The 19641-nt window shown below is 43.8% G+C and overlaps 1 protein-coding gene across 1 annotated transcript; it reads left to right on the top strand.

The window, feature by feature from the left end:
• The first annotated feature begins 4123 nt into the window (after positions 1-4123).
• LOC134080692 (core histone macro-H2A.1) lies at positions 4124-18993 on the top strand. Its single transcript, XM_062537254.1, has 9 exons — positions 4124-4318; positions 5489-5683; positions 6259-6365; positions 7577-7771; positions 8970-9083; positions 13041-13131; positions 15206-15295; positions 16259-16433; positions 17937-18993. Exons 2-9 carry the CDS (start codon positions 5512-5514, stop codon positions 18100-18102), a joined length of 1110 nt encoding a protein of 369 aa, XP_062393238.1. The 5' UTR covers positions 4124-4318; positions 5489-5511; the 3' UTR covers positions 18103-18993.
• The last annotated feature ends 648 nt before the right edge of the window (positions 18994-19641 follow it).

Genomic DNA, 19641 nt, shown 5'->3' with positions numbered 1-19641 from the left:
AGATTATGAATGGTGTGGAGGAGCGCAGATTGTCAAAATGACCGATCATTGTAACCCGCTGTTGTCCAACTTGTCCTCATGTGGGCTAATTAAGCTAGGAAAGACGTTAAATGCGTTTTTTCCTTTCCGCGGGTCGGGTCGGATTTGGGTCACAATTCGAACATATTTTTGCGGATTGGGCGGGGCGGTTTGGATCTCCTGAAAAGTCGGGTTGGGGCGGGTTTTAAAAAAAGCCCACCCGCGCATCACTACTAGACAGATAGATTTATTTTTTGTCCTTTCGGAACCCCTTTTTGTTTTTTATTCATGATTATTTTAAGATATATTTTGTATTAAGGTATTGTGAACTTAAGTGGGATTGATGATGGGCGCGTCGGTTAAAAAAGAAAAAAGGCTCTCCGTCCTGGGCGGGCATGTCCCCCTAAAGCCCACCCATAGCGCCGGGCCTGGTCTAGTGATGGCCTGTCCTCACTCTAGTGCTGGTCTAGTGATGACCTGTCCTCACTCTAGTGCTGGTCTAGTGATGTCCTGTCCTCACTCTAGTGCTGGTCTAGTGATGTCCTCACTCTAGTGCTGGTCTAGTGATGGCCTGTCCTCACTCTAGTGCTGGTCTAGTGATGTCCTCACTCTAGTGCTGGTCTAGTGATGTCCTCACTCTAGTGCTGGTCTAGTGATGTCCTCACACTAGTGCTGGTCTAGTGATGTCCTCACACTAGTGCTGGTCTAGTGATGTCCTGTCCTCACTCTAGTGCTGGTCTAGTGATGTCCTCACACTAGTGCTGGTCTAGTGATGTCCTCACTCTAGTGCTGGTCTAGTGATGTCCTCACTCTAGTGCTGGTCTAGTGATGTCCTCACTCTAGTGCTGGTCTAGTGATGTCCTCACTCTAGTGCTGGTCTAGTGATGTCCTGTCCTCACTCTAGTGCTGGTCTAGTGATGTCCTCACTCTAGTGCTGGTCTAGTGATGTCCTGTCCTCACTCTAGTGCTGGTCTAGTGATGGCCTGTCCTCACTCTAGTGCTGGTCTAGTGATGTCCTGTCCTCACTCTAGTGCTGGTCTAGTGATGTCCTGTCCTCACTCTAGTGCTGGTCTAGTGATGTCCTGTCCTCACTCTAGTGCTGGTCTAGTGATGTCCTCACTCTTGTGCTGGTCTAGTGATGTCCTCACTCAAGTACTGCTCGCTTTTTTTTATGTATTACTATATATATTATTCTATATAATACATACATGTATGATGTATAAACACAAACATACACACACGCACACACACACACACACACACACACACACACACACACACAGGGGAGAATACGTATTTGAACCCATGCTTAAGTTGACTAAAAAGAGGAATAGAAAATCATCTTCATGCCTTAATTAAAAAAAAATGAGTAAAAATCAAGGATTTTCTTCAAAAAATGAAGAATGCATCGTAAATAAATACATTTTCTTCCTTAAATACAGGGGGCATAAAACGGCCCCTTCTAAGTGCATTTATATCTTGGACCGAACGCCGTGGAGTCCATTATCCCACTTATTCCACTGTTACCATTTGTTTTGTGTTAATTTCCGGTTATGATGTGAACGTTTAAAAAGAGACGGTGTAACTAGACAATCTTTGGTTTAACCCTTATGTTGTCCTTGGGGTCAATTTGACCCCAAGCAGTGTTTAACATCATAAAATATATGGTTCACTTTTTTTGTTTTGCTTCAAGTTTCATGACTTTTCCTCATTTGAAGGGTACAACAGAGTAAACATGAAATTTGCACAAAAATATGTTTCCAATGTCCTGTAAAAAAAATAGTTACGTTGGTGGTATTGGGGTCAATTTGACCCCATTTTTATGAAACATGATGAAAATGAATATTTGACAAATTATGGATATTATTATTGTAATAGTATGAGAACATGTAGCTATTATCATTATTTCATATACAAGTACATATTACATATAAGTTATTTTGGCAGGTCTGAAAAAGTCCAAAAAGTCAGCCTTTGGGCTGTTGACACTGGATTGGCCATATTGCCAGTCAGGGTTCCAGGGTTCATAAAGGGGTGTGGGGGGGTGGGATTGTTTTGTAGGGCTTTTGATAGTGGTTATTACACTCTTGTTAAGTACCTACCACAAAAAAAATTGGGTAAAAAAAATAATTTTAATCATTTTTGAGAGTTTTTTGTAGCTGGGGTCAAATTGACCCCAAGGACAACGAACGTCGTAAGATTTTAGGACAACATGAGGGTTAAATCGCTACAAATATGTTGTCTTGTTAATAGAACTACTTCTTTCCACCACATATCAACTAATTTCTAAACTTGCAGTACAAACTGCCGTTACTAGTTTTAAATGGATGATTGCTATGACCAAAAGCCAGTCAGTTCTATCTCTTTTCTATGAACCTTTGCTTTGAAACATCGCTATTTTAATTGCCCTATATGCCATCCAACTAGCTAAAATCAACCACCGTCATGTGCGACAATGTTATGTTCTGAACGTGTACAGCTTAGATGCAACGTGACCGTTCATTTAAACTTCACAACGAGTTTGCCAAATTAATAGGCTATTCCAGTGTGATACGGCCACGTATCATAGGTCATAGGTGTGCAAATAAAGTTTAATGCACCCTCTGTAGAACGCAGGACGCGCATTGATTTGCATTGAGCTCAATGAGCAACAAACAGACTATGTGCGTATCCGCACGGAGTCCGCCGCAGACCCGCCGCACGAAGGCGCGCTGGCGGAGGCGGGTCGTGTTCCGTGCGCGTAGCCAAAACGGAGGTGACTGTCACGCGGATGTGGCGGGTTGAGGGCGGGTCCGTTTTGGAATCCTCTGCTGTGTGGGTAATAGGCTAACTGGAAAAAACACCATGCAATATCTAGCTATGGTGAAGAAGAGTATGTGATGATGTGGGGCTATTTTAATTCCTAAGGCCAAGGGAACTTTATCAGGATGCATCGTATCCTGGATCCATGAAATAGCTGGCCTTTACAAATAAAAACATAGGCATATAAAAAAAAATCCTCCTGCACCTATGGGAATTGACATAGGGGTCATGCTAGTCATGGTGCGTTTCCATTGACGCTCTCAATGTAAAACTGAGGTGACCAGACTGAACACTAAGAATTATGGTTTTGCAGATTTGGTATGGGGTTATGGTGTTTGAAAGACATAGAAAATTGTTTGAACTAGCTCCCTATAATTGCCTCACGCACTGCTTACTGTTTTGCTGTTTGCGCCGGTTTCGCCGTTCACGCCCCCGAAGAGAAGTTTCGTTGGGCGAAAGGTGTTTCGCTGGGGAAACTTAGCTTATTGAAAACGGCGATTTAGAGTTATGTCCGCTACATATCTCTTTGCTGACATCTTGTGGCAAAACCCATAACTGCTCTACTTTCCTACCCAGCAACACAAACCCCTATCAAATACGTGCGTAATGCTGATATTGGGCAGATATTTTAAAATAATGAAATATCCATTGAAGGCGGAAAACGTAAGAATAAAATACCTTGTCTAGTCTAGGTCTTGCTCTTGCACACAAATGCAACTTAAAGATTTCATTTGTATCTGATGAGTGCAAATAGATGCTGAATAGCATCCAATCGTGGAGAGACTGCACATTTGGAACCAATGGTGGCGCATCACTACTGGTGCGGTGCCCTAGCAGTGGGCACCTATAATGTGAATATGCAGTGATGCAAATTTGGGGAAACATGTCTCAACATGCCTGAGACTTGTTTTCTGAAACTGCCTCAATGTAAAAGGCCTGAAACAACTTTTAATAATGTTTCATAACGCTGTTCAGCTATTTTGTAGTAAATAGCATGCTCCATATAATTATTTGTCGATATTTATTAAAGAAATAAATAAATACACACATAAATTAATACATACCACCATTTTTGTCTATTCGAATCTATTGTAATTTGAAGTACACATTCTCAACAACAGGCGTGTCATTTGCAGTTTCATGAGACGGTGGGCTGTGATTTGTGAGGTGGCTTATCTGTGCTACAAATGCAGGTGTCAGTTGAGTCATGTGCTCTTTGGTGTGATGGGACTTTGTACGCTGTCACTGTCCTCTTTCATCAAGCTCAAGAAGAGACTGGCGATTGTGAGTCGTTCACATACTTTTAGAGGAGCAAAGAGCGCTGCGCAGTGCCAGAGCCTTCCCTACGTCGCCCGTCTGGTCTGCTCACTCCTGTCTCTCCACCAACAATTTAGAGCGCTGTGGATTGTGGGAAGTTGTTCTGCTTGGTCTTGGTGTGTGTACAGTAGACCAGGCAGCCGAGCCCGGAGACAGGAGACATACTGCCCAGCTCTGTCCTGTAAGTAGCCCAATGTTTTGCTATTGATTTGAATGTAGTCCTGTTTTGACTGACAAACAATCTGTGTACGCCTGATTCACGTTTAGCGATTCTGTATTCTCTTCCTTCTGTAAAAATATCACTTGAAGATTTTCTCCTGAAAACATTCAGGACATGTCAGTGTTGTGGCTAACTAAGCTAACTGACAGTTTGAATTGGGAGTTATCGTTTTCAGTGGTCTTTAAAGCAAAACAATACTTGCCAGCTGTAAATCTTTAGGACATGTTTCATGTGGAAATACGCACAGTTTGATATGTTGAAACACACCGATACGTCTCTCCCTCTTGTTGGTAACGTTCCTTTTCTGTTGACAAACAAGATGTGCACACGCTTTCATTTTTGCCTGACAGCCTCTTCTCGCGACAGTAGCCTGTTCGAAAATATTCAGCCGGGAGTCTCCAATGTTAGTCTAAATTAAAAAGGTGCTAACAAGTGGAAGGGATTGTCATATTTACTGTAGGCTACTCGTTTGTCGTGGCTTTTTCTGATTTCTGAATGCATCTCAGGTTACATCCGAAATGTAATGCAGTAACAAGAACTAGGCCTAATGGTAAAAATCCCTGACCATCAGCTAGACTTTAAGTAGATATAAACTGTGAACTGACTTCATGGCATGCCCTGAGCATTGTCTTCTTTGAGGAGCTTGATTGATAAGGCCGTGCACTTTGACCTCTGGCATCTGAAAGCCATCTGACCAAAAAGGCTTTGCATGCAAACTAATCCAGAGAGGTATTTCGGAAATCCCAGCCAGCACTGATGCCTTCTGTAAATCAATCATCTGACTCAAGTAGGGTCAGAGAGGAACCACTCTGGCATGAGTGTCCGTAATGTTCCACACACACACACTGTCTGTATCGGAGAGCTGGGTTAGTGGTAGTTCAAATACTGTATGTGGCTTAGTGATAGACAGTTCCTTTAGTACTGTAACTGCTGAATCCCCTTAAAGAGGAACCTTTGTTTTGACTTTATTGATGTGTGTGTGTGTGTGTGTGTGTGTGTGTGTGTGTGTGTGTGTGTGTGTGTGTTGTGTATCTCTCTCTCTCTCTCTCTCTCTCTCTCTCTCTCTCTCTCTCTCTCTCTGTGTGTGTGTTTGGCTGTTGTTTGACTGTTCCCTTGCTCTCTTTGGGGCAGATCTTGAGACTCGTGGGGGCACCATGTCGAGTCGGGGGGGTAAGAAGAAGACGACGAAGACGTCGCGGTCCACCAAGGCAGGGGTCATCTTCCCTGTGGGGCGCATGCTACGCTACATCAAGAGGAGTCTCCCAAAGTACCGCATCGGAGTCGGAGCGCCCGTCTACCTGGCCGCAGTGCTGGAGTACCTCACAGGTGAGACACATTCACTGTGTGTGTGTGTGTGTGTGTGTGTGTGTGTGTGTGTGTGTGTGTGTGTGTGTGTACTGTACGTGTACTAGCCTACATTGAGAGGAGTCTCTCAAAGTACCATATAACTGTGCTAGAGCCGGTCCGCTTGGCCACAGTGTTCCAGTATTCTCAACTCACCGTTAATAATAATAATAATAACAATAATAATAATAATAATAATAACACATTTTATATAAAGCGCCTTTCAGGACACCCAAGGTCACTTTACAAGGTTGTAAGACATAAAAAGAAAAAAAGAAAAGTCAGTCAGTCAGTCTACAAGCTTTCTTTTCGTTACACCTTATACGGCTGCCTGCAGCATTACTCCAGCAAGTGGGATCAATACATTAATAATACATCAACGGTTAACCTTGTCTGTGTCTGTCTGTCTGTCTGTCTGTGTGTGTGTGTGTGTGTGTGTGTGTGTGTGTGTGTGTGTGTGTGTGTGTGTGTCTGTCTGTCTGTCTGTCTGTCTGTCTGTCTGTCTGTCTCTCTATCTGTGTCTGTGTGTGTGTGTGTGTTGTCCCTCTCTCCGTTAGCTGAGATTCTTGAGCTAGCAGGAAATGCTGCGCGGGACAACAAAAAGGGGCGTGTCACTCCACGCCACATCCTGCTGGCCATCGCCAACGATGAGGAACTCAATCAGGTCTGTTGCACCTCCTCTCTCTCTCCTCCTCTCTCCTACTCTCTCCTTAACGATGAAGAACTCAATCAGATCTTGCACCTCTTCTCTCTCTCTCCTCCTTTCTCCTCCTCTCTCCTTAACGATGAGGAACTCAATCAGGTCTGTTGCTCCTCCTCTCTCCTCCTATTTCTTTAACGATGAGGAACTCAGTGTTTCCCATACATTGACTTATTTGTGGCGGCCCACCACAATATCAACACTGACCACCACACAATGATTTTATGTTGTACTACTTAAACTAGATGAACTCCTTTCATTGCAGAGCTATGCACCTTTCAGCCTCTCTGTTCCTCAACAAATATGCATGCACGTTTAAAGAACACATTAAACAAAATCCATCCAATTTGTTTAAAATTTGCGCACAAACACACTACCACCACAAATAGAATCAAATTATGTGGGAAACACTGGAACTCAATCAGATCTGTTGCACCTCCTCTCTCCTTCTGTTACCCCCCTTTTTGCTTTTTCTCTCCTCCTCTCTCCTTTTCTCTCCTATCTCCTTCTGTTACTCCTTCTCTCGCTCTCTCTCTTTCTCCCACTTCTCCTTCCTCACTTTTCTTGTTATTCTCTCTTTCTCTTTCTGTTATGCTCCCTCTCTCTCTTTCTCCCTCCCCCCCCCTCTGTATAGTCCTTCTCTCGCCCTCCCTCCCTTACTACCCCCCATACAATACATCATCCCTTATAGTACGTAAACTGTGTTTACTTGCCAGAAACCATAATTTTTTCTTCAGTATTGGTTGTCATTAAGAGGACACATTTTATTTAGGATACGATGAAACACTTCAACCGCAACAGCTGTGGTCTGAATCTACAGTAGGCTGTAATTGATCAGTTATTCAATTAATATCACACAAATGAAACTGTCCTATTTAGTGTTCAGCATCAAGTCATGATGAACCGACTGAAACAGGAACTGCAGTCTCATTCCAGATGAATCAGATATATCAGATACCCCTGCAGTTTGAGTCATTTGAGTACCCTTCTCTGGCGCTCTTTTCCAAGCAAACATTGGAAAGCAGATACCATGTAGAGAACACAGTGCACTGTATGTAATTAAACACTGTATATATGTATACAGAAATATGTACACACACACACACACACACACACACTCAGACAGTAATGTACTAATATAATTTAATTTACCTGCTCTATTCACCTTCCTGCAGCTTCTGAAAGGCGTTACCATAGCAGCGGGCGGTGTCTTGCCCAACATCCACCCAGAGCTGCTGGCCAAGAAGCGGGGGTCAAAGGGCAAGCTAGAGGCCGTCGTCACCCCACCGCCCACTAAGAAGTCCAAGATGTCCGCCAAGAAAGCAGCTGCCAAGAGGATGGCTGGGAAGAAGGGGACGCTCAGATCCAAGGTATAGATGGCTGACTGAGACAGCACATCTCCAGAGCAGTAGTAGTGTACATTACATTACATTATGTTACATTTGGCTGACGCTTCTCAACAAAAGCCACTTGACTTACAACATGGTAAATATTTTAAGCTTTTTAAGGCAAGTTCACTTTGAATTGTTGTTAAAACACTGCCACTGTTAGAATACTGTTGAACAGCTGAATGAATACAAAACAATCTGTTTACCAGTGTGAGGGCTAAAGTGGAGGAACATGCATGTACAGTGGGTATAGTAAGTATTCACACCCATGCTAAAGTTGACTAAAAAGAGGAATATAAAATCATCTTTTGAGAATTGATTGTAATGCCTTAATTCAAAAAATGAGTAAAAATCAAACCGCTAAGGACACTAATTTTCTTTGTGATTGAAGAATGTATCGTAAATAGATAAATGTTCTTCCTTAAATACAGGTTGCATAAGTATTCAACCCCTATGCTAAATTCCCATAGGAGCAGGAGGATTTTTTATATGTTTTTATTTTTAAAGGCCAGCTATTTCATGGATCCAGGATATTATGCATCCTGATAAAGTTCCCTTGGCCTTTGGAATTAAAATAGCCCCACATCATCACATACACTTCACCATAGATAGAGATTGGCATGGTGCTTTTTCCAGTTAGCCTATTAGCCTGTTTGATTTGCATTGAGCTCAATGAGCATCAAACAGGCTAATTGGCTAACTGTAAAAAGCACCATGCCAATCTCTAGCTATGGTGAAGGGTATGTGATGATGTGGGGCTATTTTAATTCCAAAGGCCAAGGGAACTTTATCAGGATGCATAATATCCTGGATCCATGAAATAGCTGGCCTTTAAAAATAAAAACATATAAAAAATCCTCCTGCTCCTATGGGAATTTAACATAGGGGTTGAATACTTATGCAACCATGTATTTAAGGAAGAACATTTATCTATTTACGATACATTCTTCAATCACAAAGAAAATTAGTGTCCTTAGCGGTTTGATTTTTACTCATTTTTTGAATTATGGCATTACAATCAATTCTCAAAAGATGATTTTATATTCCTCTTTTTAGCCAACTTTAGCATGGGTGTGAATACTTACTATAGCCACTGTATTTAGATCCCATGTGGTTACACCGTGTGTGTGTGTGTGTGTGTGTGTGTGTGTGTGTGTGTGTGTGTGTGTGTGTGTGGCAGAGGCAGAGGCAGGCTGCAGTGAGCAAGGCAGCCAGTGCAGACAGCACCACAGAGGGATCAACGACCGGCAGCTTCACCGTCCTCTCCACGAAGAGTCTCTTCCTGGGACAGAAGGTACACACTCATACACCAACATGTACATGTTAACACACACACACACACACACACACACACACAAGCTCACTGACAGATACTCACACACCCACAGAATTCCACGCTCTCACACTGCACACACACTCCCACTCATACACACAGTGCTACACATACACTGCACACAGCCCAACCCTGTCCTACTGCCACTGCCGTTAACACACAGAGACAGAATGGGAGAACAAGACAGGCCACCCCCACTGCCACCCAGCTAGCTGTAGAGCTCACTGTGCTCATCGGTGACCTGTGTGAGTATGAACTGTTCACATGGAGAGGCTGGCAGAGGCGGTAGCATTGTTACCTCTCCTTGTACAGACAAAGCAAATCACTCACTCATTCATCCCGGATTCTATCAAGAGACACACCCCACGCCACGCCCAGACACACACACCCACACACACACACACACACACAGCTCTCCTTGCATGTGTGTTTGTAAAGCCCTGCAGGCGTGCCCTGCACAGGCATGGTGGTTGTGTGTGAACGCAGAAACACTCTTGCACTCAGCAGTAGAGACTAACACTGAGAGCCTGGCGAGCCACTCAGCTACTCCGGCTAGCTAATCCCTCCTGCATATCGTGCTGCTTGATGTCTGTGCAAACATACATATATAACATATAGCTAGCACACCCCTAACATACAGCTAACATATACTGTAGCTAGCATGCCCTAACATTCAGCTAACATATAGCAAGCAGCATACCCCTAACATTCAACTAACATTCTCCTATCATACAGTACAGCAAACATTGAGCTGATGTACCCCTAACATACAGCTAACGTATAAAACCCCATGCTGCTGTCTTAGCTTTGGCTGACTGCTGTTTGGTGTGTGAATGTAACACACTGTAACAAAGCTTTGGCTGTGAGATTTGGTTTCTTTTAAAGGGATAGTTCGGATTTTAAGACACGAAGTTGTATGGGTTCCCTGTCAGCAACGTAGTGCATCAGCACTGACTTACCCCCGACAGCGTCCTGTGAGCCGAGATCCAGCCGGTTTTTGATCGTTTTTGATGCCGGACTATTTTCTTCAGCAAGTTTCTGGGGTCACGAAAGTAAAGTGTTTTTCTTCTCAAAACCATATGCGTTCAACAGAGTGATATATTTGCACCACAAAAACGTTGTCCAGCTGTCAGTAGCGCGCAGTGATAGGAATCGCGAAAAATAAGTAAGTGATAACGAGGTTTGAATTTTTCCTGGACAACGTTTTTGTGGTGCAAATATATCACTCTGTTGAACGCATATGGTTTTGAGAAGAAAAACACTTTACTTTCGTGACCCCAGAAACTTGCCGGACTACTTTCTTCAGCATCAAAAACGATCTAAAACCGGCTGGATCTCGGCTCACAGGACGCTCTCGGGGGTAAGTCAGTGCTGATGCACTACGTTGCTGACAGGGAACCCATACAACTTCGTGTCTTAAAATCCGAACTATCCCTTTAACTGTTCCTTTCTGCTATCAAAGAATGAGACAGCTCTCCTTCAACTTGAACATTCTTCTCTGGTGGTGTTGGGATAAATAATTAATAATTTCTCTTGGAGTCCTGTGGTTTTTACTGTGGTGATAGTCACATGCCGGACCAGCTGAGTTACAGCCTACAGCAATGTGCAGGCAGGATATCTTACTATGCAAATGGCTTGACTGCATGAGTATAATGCTGACTCCAGCCTCTGAGGATTATCTCAGAATTCAGTCAATTATCTGCTCTTCCTCTTTTTGTTACTTTCCGTTTGACTTCTCTGCCTCTTGATTTTTGCATCGAATCACTGATGTAATATCACACAGTAAAGGCTATTATAATGTGTAGTAGTTCTATAGTGTTAGCCATTATTTATTAATTCGTTGTTAATATTAGTTAGTGTAAATCATTGAGTCTGACTACTGTAATAAAAAAACAGAAATCAGAGTTGCTGCGGACATATGATACAGTATATTATCAGCACAGCCGTGAGTGTGAATATCACTACGAGTCTAGAGAGCTCGAGGAGTCTAGAGAACACAGTCCCTCTAGCAGTGGAGCTGTCCTCTGGGTGCTGGGCTGCCTTGGGCTGAGACTATATTCTACATGGCATTGGTGTGTACACACACGGTGAACTTCTGATCACAACAGCATGGAGTCACAGTTAGCCTGCCTAGCATAGCTGAGAAATCCAACACACTACATCAGAGCGTTAACGCCGTATAACTATGTAGATATACTGTACTCCATTATGACCATAGACGCTCAGCTACATAGATATACTGTACTCCACTATGAGCATAGACGCTCAACTACATAGACATACTGTACTCTCTAAGAGTGTTATGACCATAGACGCTCGATCACAATATATTCCCTTAGCAGATTATCACCAACAGTGGGTAATCTATTCTAACGCATCAGGGGAACATCTAAGAAGGCCACATGTTGACTGAGTCTGGGAAGTAATTGGTTTTATTGTAGGGATGCGGTGCAGTCACATACTATAGTCTGTCAGGTTAGATTAGTTATGTTGACTATTGTGTTTGTTTGGATGTGGTGATGCAACCAGGCTGTGAATAGTAGAAACTCAGGAGTAGCTCTGATGAGGTGTTTTGCGATGATTGGATTTCATAGAAATGATTATGATTCATTCTGGGTTCATTTGATTCAATCAGATCACATTTTGTTTGACTTTGATTTGCAACCACATTTGCTTTTGTGTGTGTGTGTGTGTTTGTGTCTGACTGAAGTGTGTGTGTGTGTGTGTGTGTGTGTGTGTGTGTGTGTGTGTGTCTGACTGAATGTGTGTGTGTGTGTGTGTGTGTGTGCACGATGCTCTCTCCTTGGCTTAACCTGTGCTCCCTTCCCTTCCTGCTTGTGCTCCCCTGGTGTGTTGCAGCTGAACCTCATTCACAGTGAGCTCAGTAACTTGGCTGGCTTTGACGTGGAGGGGGTCATCAACCCCACCAGTGCTGACCTTGAGCTTAAAGATGACCTAGGTGAGCCCGCAGGGCGAGAGCAGACCAGGAATGAGGAATCCTTGAATGTCAGAACCCCCTCACGGACTCATCACACTCCTTTAGACCAAAGCATAGGGACATTTCATCAACTTAAGATTCGGTATACTGTCCTGGCAAGATCCTGGATACCATCCTGGCAACATCCTGGATACCAGTATCGGAATCTTACGTTTGTGAAATTTCACCATGTGATGGGTTTTCCTTGATCACATTACAAATTATTCTCCTCTCTAATAACGCACAGAAAGTCAAATCCTCCTTCATGGACACATTTGGCTATTTCTGTCAAAACACGTACAATATTACTCACGACACACTTTCACACAATATAACTCTGCTTCCAGTCATTGTAATGTGTATAAAGACAAAACACACCGAGGTGTGTTTGAGGCCGACAGCCTGGTCCTGTGTGGGGGGGTTGATTGATGGGAGGGTGTTCTCCTGAGCTTGGAGTGTTTCAAGGATTCCCTCAGATCCTCACGAGGGGGAAACTGTGTCCTGTGCCCACCTCAGCCCTCTCTCCAGGGGACAGGAGGAATCACTCACTCACTCTCACTCTCTCCCTTTCTCTCTCTCTCCTTTTCGCTCTCACTTTCTCCCACTCTCCTTTTCTCTCTCTCCTCTTTCTCTCTACCTATCTCTTCTATCTCTCTGTCTCTCTCCAACTCCTATAATATTCTCTTTTTCTCATATCCCATCTCCCCCCTTTGTTTGCTCCTTCTTTCTATTTTCTACCTCTCTTTCTCTCACTTTCTACCAGCGCCTTCAGTTTTTTTTCTCTCTCTCTCCTCCCTCTTGTCTCTCTGTATGCATTTGTTCCTCATCTGTGTATTGATCATTGTGTTCTCATCTGTTTGGTTTATCTCTCACGCACTCTCAGTATCTCATGCCATGTCTGTTTGCCTGTTGTTGTTGTGTTGTTGTGTTGTTGTTTGTAGTTACAAGTTGTTCAGGCTGACATTGCCGCCATCGACAGTGAGGCCGTAATCCACCCCACCAATGCCAGCCTCTACACAGGCGGGGAAGTAGGTAAATGCCCCGCCTCTTTACCTCTCTTGCCCACAATGCATCTGCTTCCTGTTCCAAACTCCTGCTCCCAAATGAATGAAGTTCTATAGGCTATTTGATATCAAGCCAACAGAAATGCTAAGTTCTTGAGTTAAGTCCTCTAAACTTCAACGTGAAGAAAAAGCTACAACCCCACACTCGCTCACGCCATGTTACTTATTTGAACTGGAGCGGATGTTTACAAAGAGGAAGAACATGCTGGTGTGTGTACATTGTGTGTGCTCCTCACCCATGTCCTGCTTAGCCATCATTCATGACACCTCTCCTCTCTATGTCTCCCTCGGCCTCATGGGAGTTGGTACGCCCCAGCATGTTCATCTGTGACTGCCCCACGTGATGCAAACTACATCTCCCATGAGCACCCTTCTTCTCATTGTCTTGTTCTGTAGTACACACCAATGTGGCTGTAAATTATATCATTTAGATATACCAAATTGTTTGTGTTTACCCTATTGTTTTACACTTAACCATATTGCAACAATAAAACACCAAAAGGAACCTTATTACAGTCAACGATTAAGTGACCCTTTTACTGGTAACGATTAAGTAACCTTTTTACTGGTAACGATTAAGTAACCTTTTTCCTGATAACTATTGAGTAACCCTTTTACTGGTAACGATTAAAAGTAACCCTTTTACTGTCCCTACTTTGTTGCAGTGGAAAACGAACACCCGGTACCAAAATCGAGTAGAGTTGAGCTGATCCCATGCAATGGAATAAGGGTGTCTCAAAATGCCTTCTCATTTGATTTGTGATACCTACAGTAAAAATCTGCACATCGAAGAGCTCCCAAAATATATATTCTTTATTATTCAGTAACTTTTCGGACTTTTGCAGCCCTTTTACAGTATGAGGAAGGGCTGCAAAAGCTCAAAATGTTACTGAATAATAAGAGCTCCCAAAATATATATTCTTTATTATTCAGTAACGTTTCGGACTTTTGCAGCCCTTTTACAGTATGAGGAAGGGCTGCAAAAGCTCGAAATGTTACTGAATAATAAAGAACATATATTTTGGGAGCTCTTCGATGTGCAGATTTTTACGTTGTGTTTGAGCTTCACAGATGTGACAAGATTAACAATCAGGCCGGAGTTGTGATCTGTACGATTAATTCCATTAGTTGAAAATGCGGTTTCGATTTAAAAGAAAAATAAATGGATTAATTATGTAGCCCTGCCTCCTGTCCTAGCTCCCACATCTCCTGGGGTTTGTAGGGTCTGCCGTAGCCATTTCACCATAACTGCCTTCCACTCCTAACAGGAAGTAAAAAAAGAGAGCCTGCTCCAAAGCTACAGCTCTGGCAGGCAGTCAGACAGATCAAAGGGTAACCTTGCCCTCACAGGTTCAAACATGCTACTACAACATGACGCAATGACATGCCCCATTTGGAAGTATGTTTTTTCTGAGCAACTGGATTTGCTATCAACTTAATCAACTCAACTTAAATCAACTTGATTTGCCATCAACTTAATCAACTCAATTTAACTTGATTAGCATAATCAAAATAAAATAAAAAGGAATATGATCCTGTGAAGGACAGCTACACTGACACAGTTTCCAGTAGCCATGTTATTCTGTATTTTGGGTCGTAACACCCTGCACAAATACAAGAATATAAGACTAGCCAATACAGCACAACAGTAGGCTACTGACAAAAGATGTCAGTTTGCCCATTAACAATAGCAGGCATCAAACAAGTGGCAGCTGGACTGCTGGTGGTATTTGCAAAGGGATTTGCATGTAATGTTGTGCTGTCTGGGCATCCAGCTGGCTAGTTTTAGACCAAAACTCCACTGTTGTTCTTAAACCTCAGGAGCAACGTGACCCTTAATGGGTGGATGGGTGCATAAAATAGTTAGTTTGGTGATTGGTTGGCTTGTGTGTGTGCGTGTGTTTGTCCCCATAGTTACAGGCTTTCCCTGTACACCTTTGCAGTGCTTCTGTGCCACTTTGTTGCCATGGTGACACAGAACCTGCTGAACCGTGTGTGCGCGCTTGTATCCATGGCAGCGGTGTGTGTGTTTCTCCCTGTAGGAAACGCTCTGGAGCAGAAGGGTGGTAAGGAGCTGTCGGAGGCGTGTGCTGAGCTCCGCAAGAAGAACGGCCCCCTGGATGTGGCCGGAGGTACTGCAGCACACCACAACGCCACACACAACACGGCGCTTACTGTAATTTTCCAACTATTAGCCGTCGCTTATACAAAACAACATTTATTCAGCCATGAGGTTAATACAGGGGGGAAGTTATTTTGGTATTAATATGGTTTTATTTCCTTGAACTTGCATAAAACACTGTCCAGCGGCTTATACACAATACACAAGCTATTACACAGGAAATTACTGTAGAGCTCTACCAGTGCCTTGCCACATCAGGGCCAGATCCATACCGGATGCCAGCCACATCAGGGTTACTCCATAGCTAGAGTCCAGTGTGTCACCACGCACCACACCTGCTCTGCACAGAGTACAGTCCAAATACAACATAATAACAACATAACACAATCATTTGTATTCTTGTAATGTTGTATTTGTTGCGTGTTGTACATTGAGCAAAGATTGACCTCAAGTTAAGTCAAGTCAAAATGTTTATGCAAACCTGCCCAATAAAGCTGGTTTTGATTCTGATAAAGGAATGGCAGGAAAGTCTTGTGCTTTGTCACTAGACGCAGCCCATGCTAAGCCAGTACAACTCTTCTTTCTCTCCACTCCTCTACCTCTCTGTTCTCTATCACTCTTTCTTGATATCTTTTCATTCCTCTGTGCCTTCTCTCTTTGCTCCCTCCTTCTCCTCCCGTCTTTCTCCCTCACCTTGGTTCTTCTTCTACCTCTCTGTTCATCGTATCGTATTCCTCCCATTCTCTCCTTTGCTCTCTATCCCCTATTCTTGATACCTTTCTGTTCCTCTGCGCTTCCTCCTTCTCCTCCCCTCTTTCTTTCGTTCTCACCCATGTTCTTCACTTCCACTGTTCATTGTATTCCCTCCTTCCTCTCACCTCTGTTCTCTATCCCTCTTTCTCGATCCCTTCCTTTGTCTCTCTCTCTCTTCTCGATCCCTTCCTTCCTCTCCCCTGCGGCCGGCTCCATGTAGCGGTGATGACGGGGGGCTTCGGGCTGCCTGCTAAGTTTGTGATCCACTGCAACAGTCCCTCCTGGGGCTCCGACCGCTGCGAGGAGCTGCTGGACAAGACGGTCAAGAACTGCCTGGCGCTCGCCGACGAAAAGAAGCTCAAGTCCATCGCCTTCCCCTCCATCGGCAGCGGCAGGTGGGTTTTGTGTGTGTGTGTGTGTGTGTGTGTGTGTGTGTGTGTGTGTGTGTGTGTGTGTGAGAGAGAGTTTCTAACACTATCAAAGCGGATGTGTAAGTGTATGTGTATTGACAGCAGGTGGATGGTGTGTGTGGGTGAGTTTCTAACACTATTAAGGCGGATGTGTAAGTGTATGTCTATTGACAGCAGGTGTGTGTGTGTGTGTGTGAATGAAACATGAAAACCATTCATGTCATGACCCCTATGTCTTTGCTTTTAGACTCCCTTAATGCTCGGGTAGCATCAAACTTCATTTGTGTAATTCTGTGCAATATTCCTTTTCCCTTAATAGGGTAATAAACTCTAACCTGACTTTCGCCAGATCCTGTAGTTCGCTGTCTGCTTCACACAAGGATCTGGGACTTCTCGATAGGAGATGTATTTATGAAGGCGGGTCCTTGTAAAACATCCTCGCATTTGATTGGATAAACCACTTGCCTGTTATCTTGAATGACGTGCTAGGCTTCTTCAAGCTCTTGCCAAACCCGGTCGGAAGAAGAGTAAAAACATCCTTGCCACCAATAAATGTCTTCAAAACTATTCTCTGTTAATCTTTTAAAGAATGAATACTCGATAGATTTGAAAAAACGGTTGAAATAGCAGAATCAATGTCAGCACAAGACTCCTCGCTACGTGCCGCCATTGTTATTTGAATCAAACACTCGCTTCGGCGCTCCTGATTGGTTGCTCATTTTTTTAGCACTGGCAGGGGTTTGGATTGCCCTCGCGTCCAGACCCTTGTGTGGAGCTCAGCGAAACGCCTCTGGTGGAGCATGGCGAAACTACAAGGGTCTGGCGAGAGTCAGGCTAAATAAACTCCTGTCAGAGGTGGAAAAGTCTAACCATGTATTGGATCTATCAGTGCACTCAACACTGGTGATCTCATAGCTGCTGCTCTACCTGGCTGAAGAGTTGTGCTAATTAGAATCAGCTGGTTTAAGTAAATGGTTGGCACAGACGTGGTAGGACCAGAGCTGTAGATAAAACAGAGTGGCGACACTCCCATAGACCTCCATAGGAAAAAATGGCAGCGCTTTTTCCAGGCTATTTCCTTGTTATGGGGCTTTTGGAACTGTTTACAGTCAATCTCTTTGTCAGTAGTCAATGAGTTAATTGATTACACCTTCTAGCATCGGAAGTACATCCCACCCTCCTGCGATTCAGCCATTCAGCACAGGTTTTTTTGGAACTTTTGATTGTGGCGGCAACATCAAAGAGTGTCGCAACTCTCTCTTTCTATGGCTCTGGGTAGGACTATCTGAAACTGGACTTTTCCCACCTCTGAATCCTGTTATTAATAGGGTATCTCTTTGGTAACAAGTAACAACTGCATGAATTTACGACACATGCCAGTAAGTGTGAATGGGATCGTGTGACGCTGTCTCTGTCCATCTGTGAAATACCACCAACATTGTTGCGTGGCAATAAAAGTGTCTCTCTCTCTCTCTCTCTCTCTCTCAGGAACGGCTTCCCCAAACAGACAGCGGCACAGCTCATCCTGAAAGCCATCTCCAGCTACTTTGTGTCCACCATGTCCTCCTCCATCAAGACGGTGTACTTTGTGCTGTTCGACAGCGAGAGCATAGGCACCTACGTGCAGGAGATGGCCAAGCTGGAGGGGAACTGAGGCCCTTTTGTATGTTTTTTTTGTTTATTTGTTTGCAATTTTATGAATTATATAAATACTGTAATGATTTAAAGGACAAATATAAAAAATAGTTTATTGAAGTTTTGCTAAACAGAATTTATTGAGAAGCAGCCATTGGTAGAAGGTCTGTTTTTTTTGTTTGTTTGTTTTTCCTCCAAACATTTCTCATTGCTGTTGGTCCTGGCGAATGCTAGCACTGCTGGTCCTAGCATATGGTGTACTAGCGCTGCTGGTCCTAGCATATGATACGCTAGCACTGTTGGGCCAGGCATGTGGTAACTAGCACTGTTGGTCCTAGCGTATGGTACACTAGCACTGCTGGTCCTAGCGTATGGTGTACTAGCGCTGCTGGTCCTAGCCTATGATACGCTAGCACTGTTGGGCCAGGCATGTGGTGTACTAGCACTGTTGGGCCTAGCGTATGGTGTACTAGCACTGCTGGTCCTAGCGTATGGTGTACTAGCACTGTTGGTCCTAGCGTATGGTGTACTAGCACTGTTGGTCCTAGCGCATGGTGTACTAGCACTGCTGGTCCTAGCGCATGGTGTACTAGCACTGTTGGTCCTAGCGCATGACACGCTAGCACTGTTGGGCCAGGCATGTGGTGTACTAGCGCTCTCTGTCAAAGAACTGACCAGTGCCCTGGCTGTGGAAATGTCCAACTGAATGTGGTGAAGGGTTGGTGCAATGTTGTGATGTACATTGAAGAACTGGCACCATTCTTTGTGTTTGCGGTCTCAGAAGCAGTCATTGTGTCTTACTTTGTAAAATTGTTGCCATAAACTGTATAATTAACACTATTCATTCTTTATGAGGAGGAAGAGAGGGAGACTATCTCAGACGGTTAGTAAAGTGCTTGGTTGTGACAAAGTGTCTTGTTTTTACTGCAGTTAGAGTCTCTAATGTGAGTATAATTCACTACGAGCTAGACAATCAAACAAAACGCCGCCTGCAACTCTAACTCCATAGATGCCTAAAGGAGGAACAGATAAATAGTTAAATTCAAAGAATTGGTGGCTATTAAACTAAGGGAATGAATGACTAATAGTTACATGATAAATTAACAGTATTTATAGAGAGCCTTTACACTCACTACAGCACTCTAAAGAATTTTACTGGCTAATTCCCACCTCCTACATTTACCACTCATTCCCTCCCTCCTACACACACACATTCTGTGTGACTCCTCTACCTCCTCAGCCACTTTCTGGCCATATTAAATGATAATGAAAGTGCTGTAGACTTGACCTCTGCATGAGCTACCCAGAGATGAGAGCTAGGCACTCTCGTCTTGCCCACTCGAGCGGACGCGACCTCTGACCTGTCACCATCAGCAGAGTCCAGTTTGCCCTGTCATCACCAGCCACTGTCACGGCCACCTGTGGTCCTTCAGAAAAGACACAGAGCCAACGTGACCACGTCACTCCACCTGCTGAAAACACACAAGGCACACTCAGATGCTGACTTAAAGATGGAGTTAGAGATGCACCCAATGTAGAGACAGAGCGATGGTCCTGA

This window comes from Sardina pilchardus, chromosome 5 (genome assembly GCF_963854185.1).
Source record: "Sardina pilchardus chromosome 5, fSarPil1.1, whole genome shotgun sequence".
NCBI classification, from domain to species: Eukaryota; Metazoa; Chordata; class Actinopteri; order Clupeiformes; family Clupeidae; genus Sardina; species Sardina pilchardus.
Note: the sequence above shows the minus strand (reverse complement) of the source record. Positions and strands in the feature narration are given on the sequence as shown.

Excerpts from the sequence above, each read along its gene's own strand:
- LOC134080692 (XM_062537254.1), top strand. The coding sequence starts at position 5,512 with ATGTCGAGTCGGGGGGGTAAGAAGAAGACGACGAAGACGTCGCGGTCC. Across the intron at positions 13,132-15,205 it reads CTACACAGGCGGGGAAGTAG|GAAACGCTCTGGAGCAGAAG; the intron begins GTAAATGCCCCG and ends TTCTCCCTGTAG. Across the intron at positions 15,296-16,258 it reads CCCCCTGGATGTGGCCGGAG|CGGTGATGACGGGGGGCTTC; the intron begins GTACTGCAGCAC and ends GGCTCCATGTAG.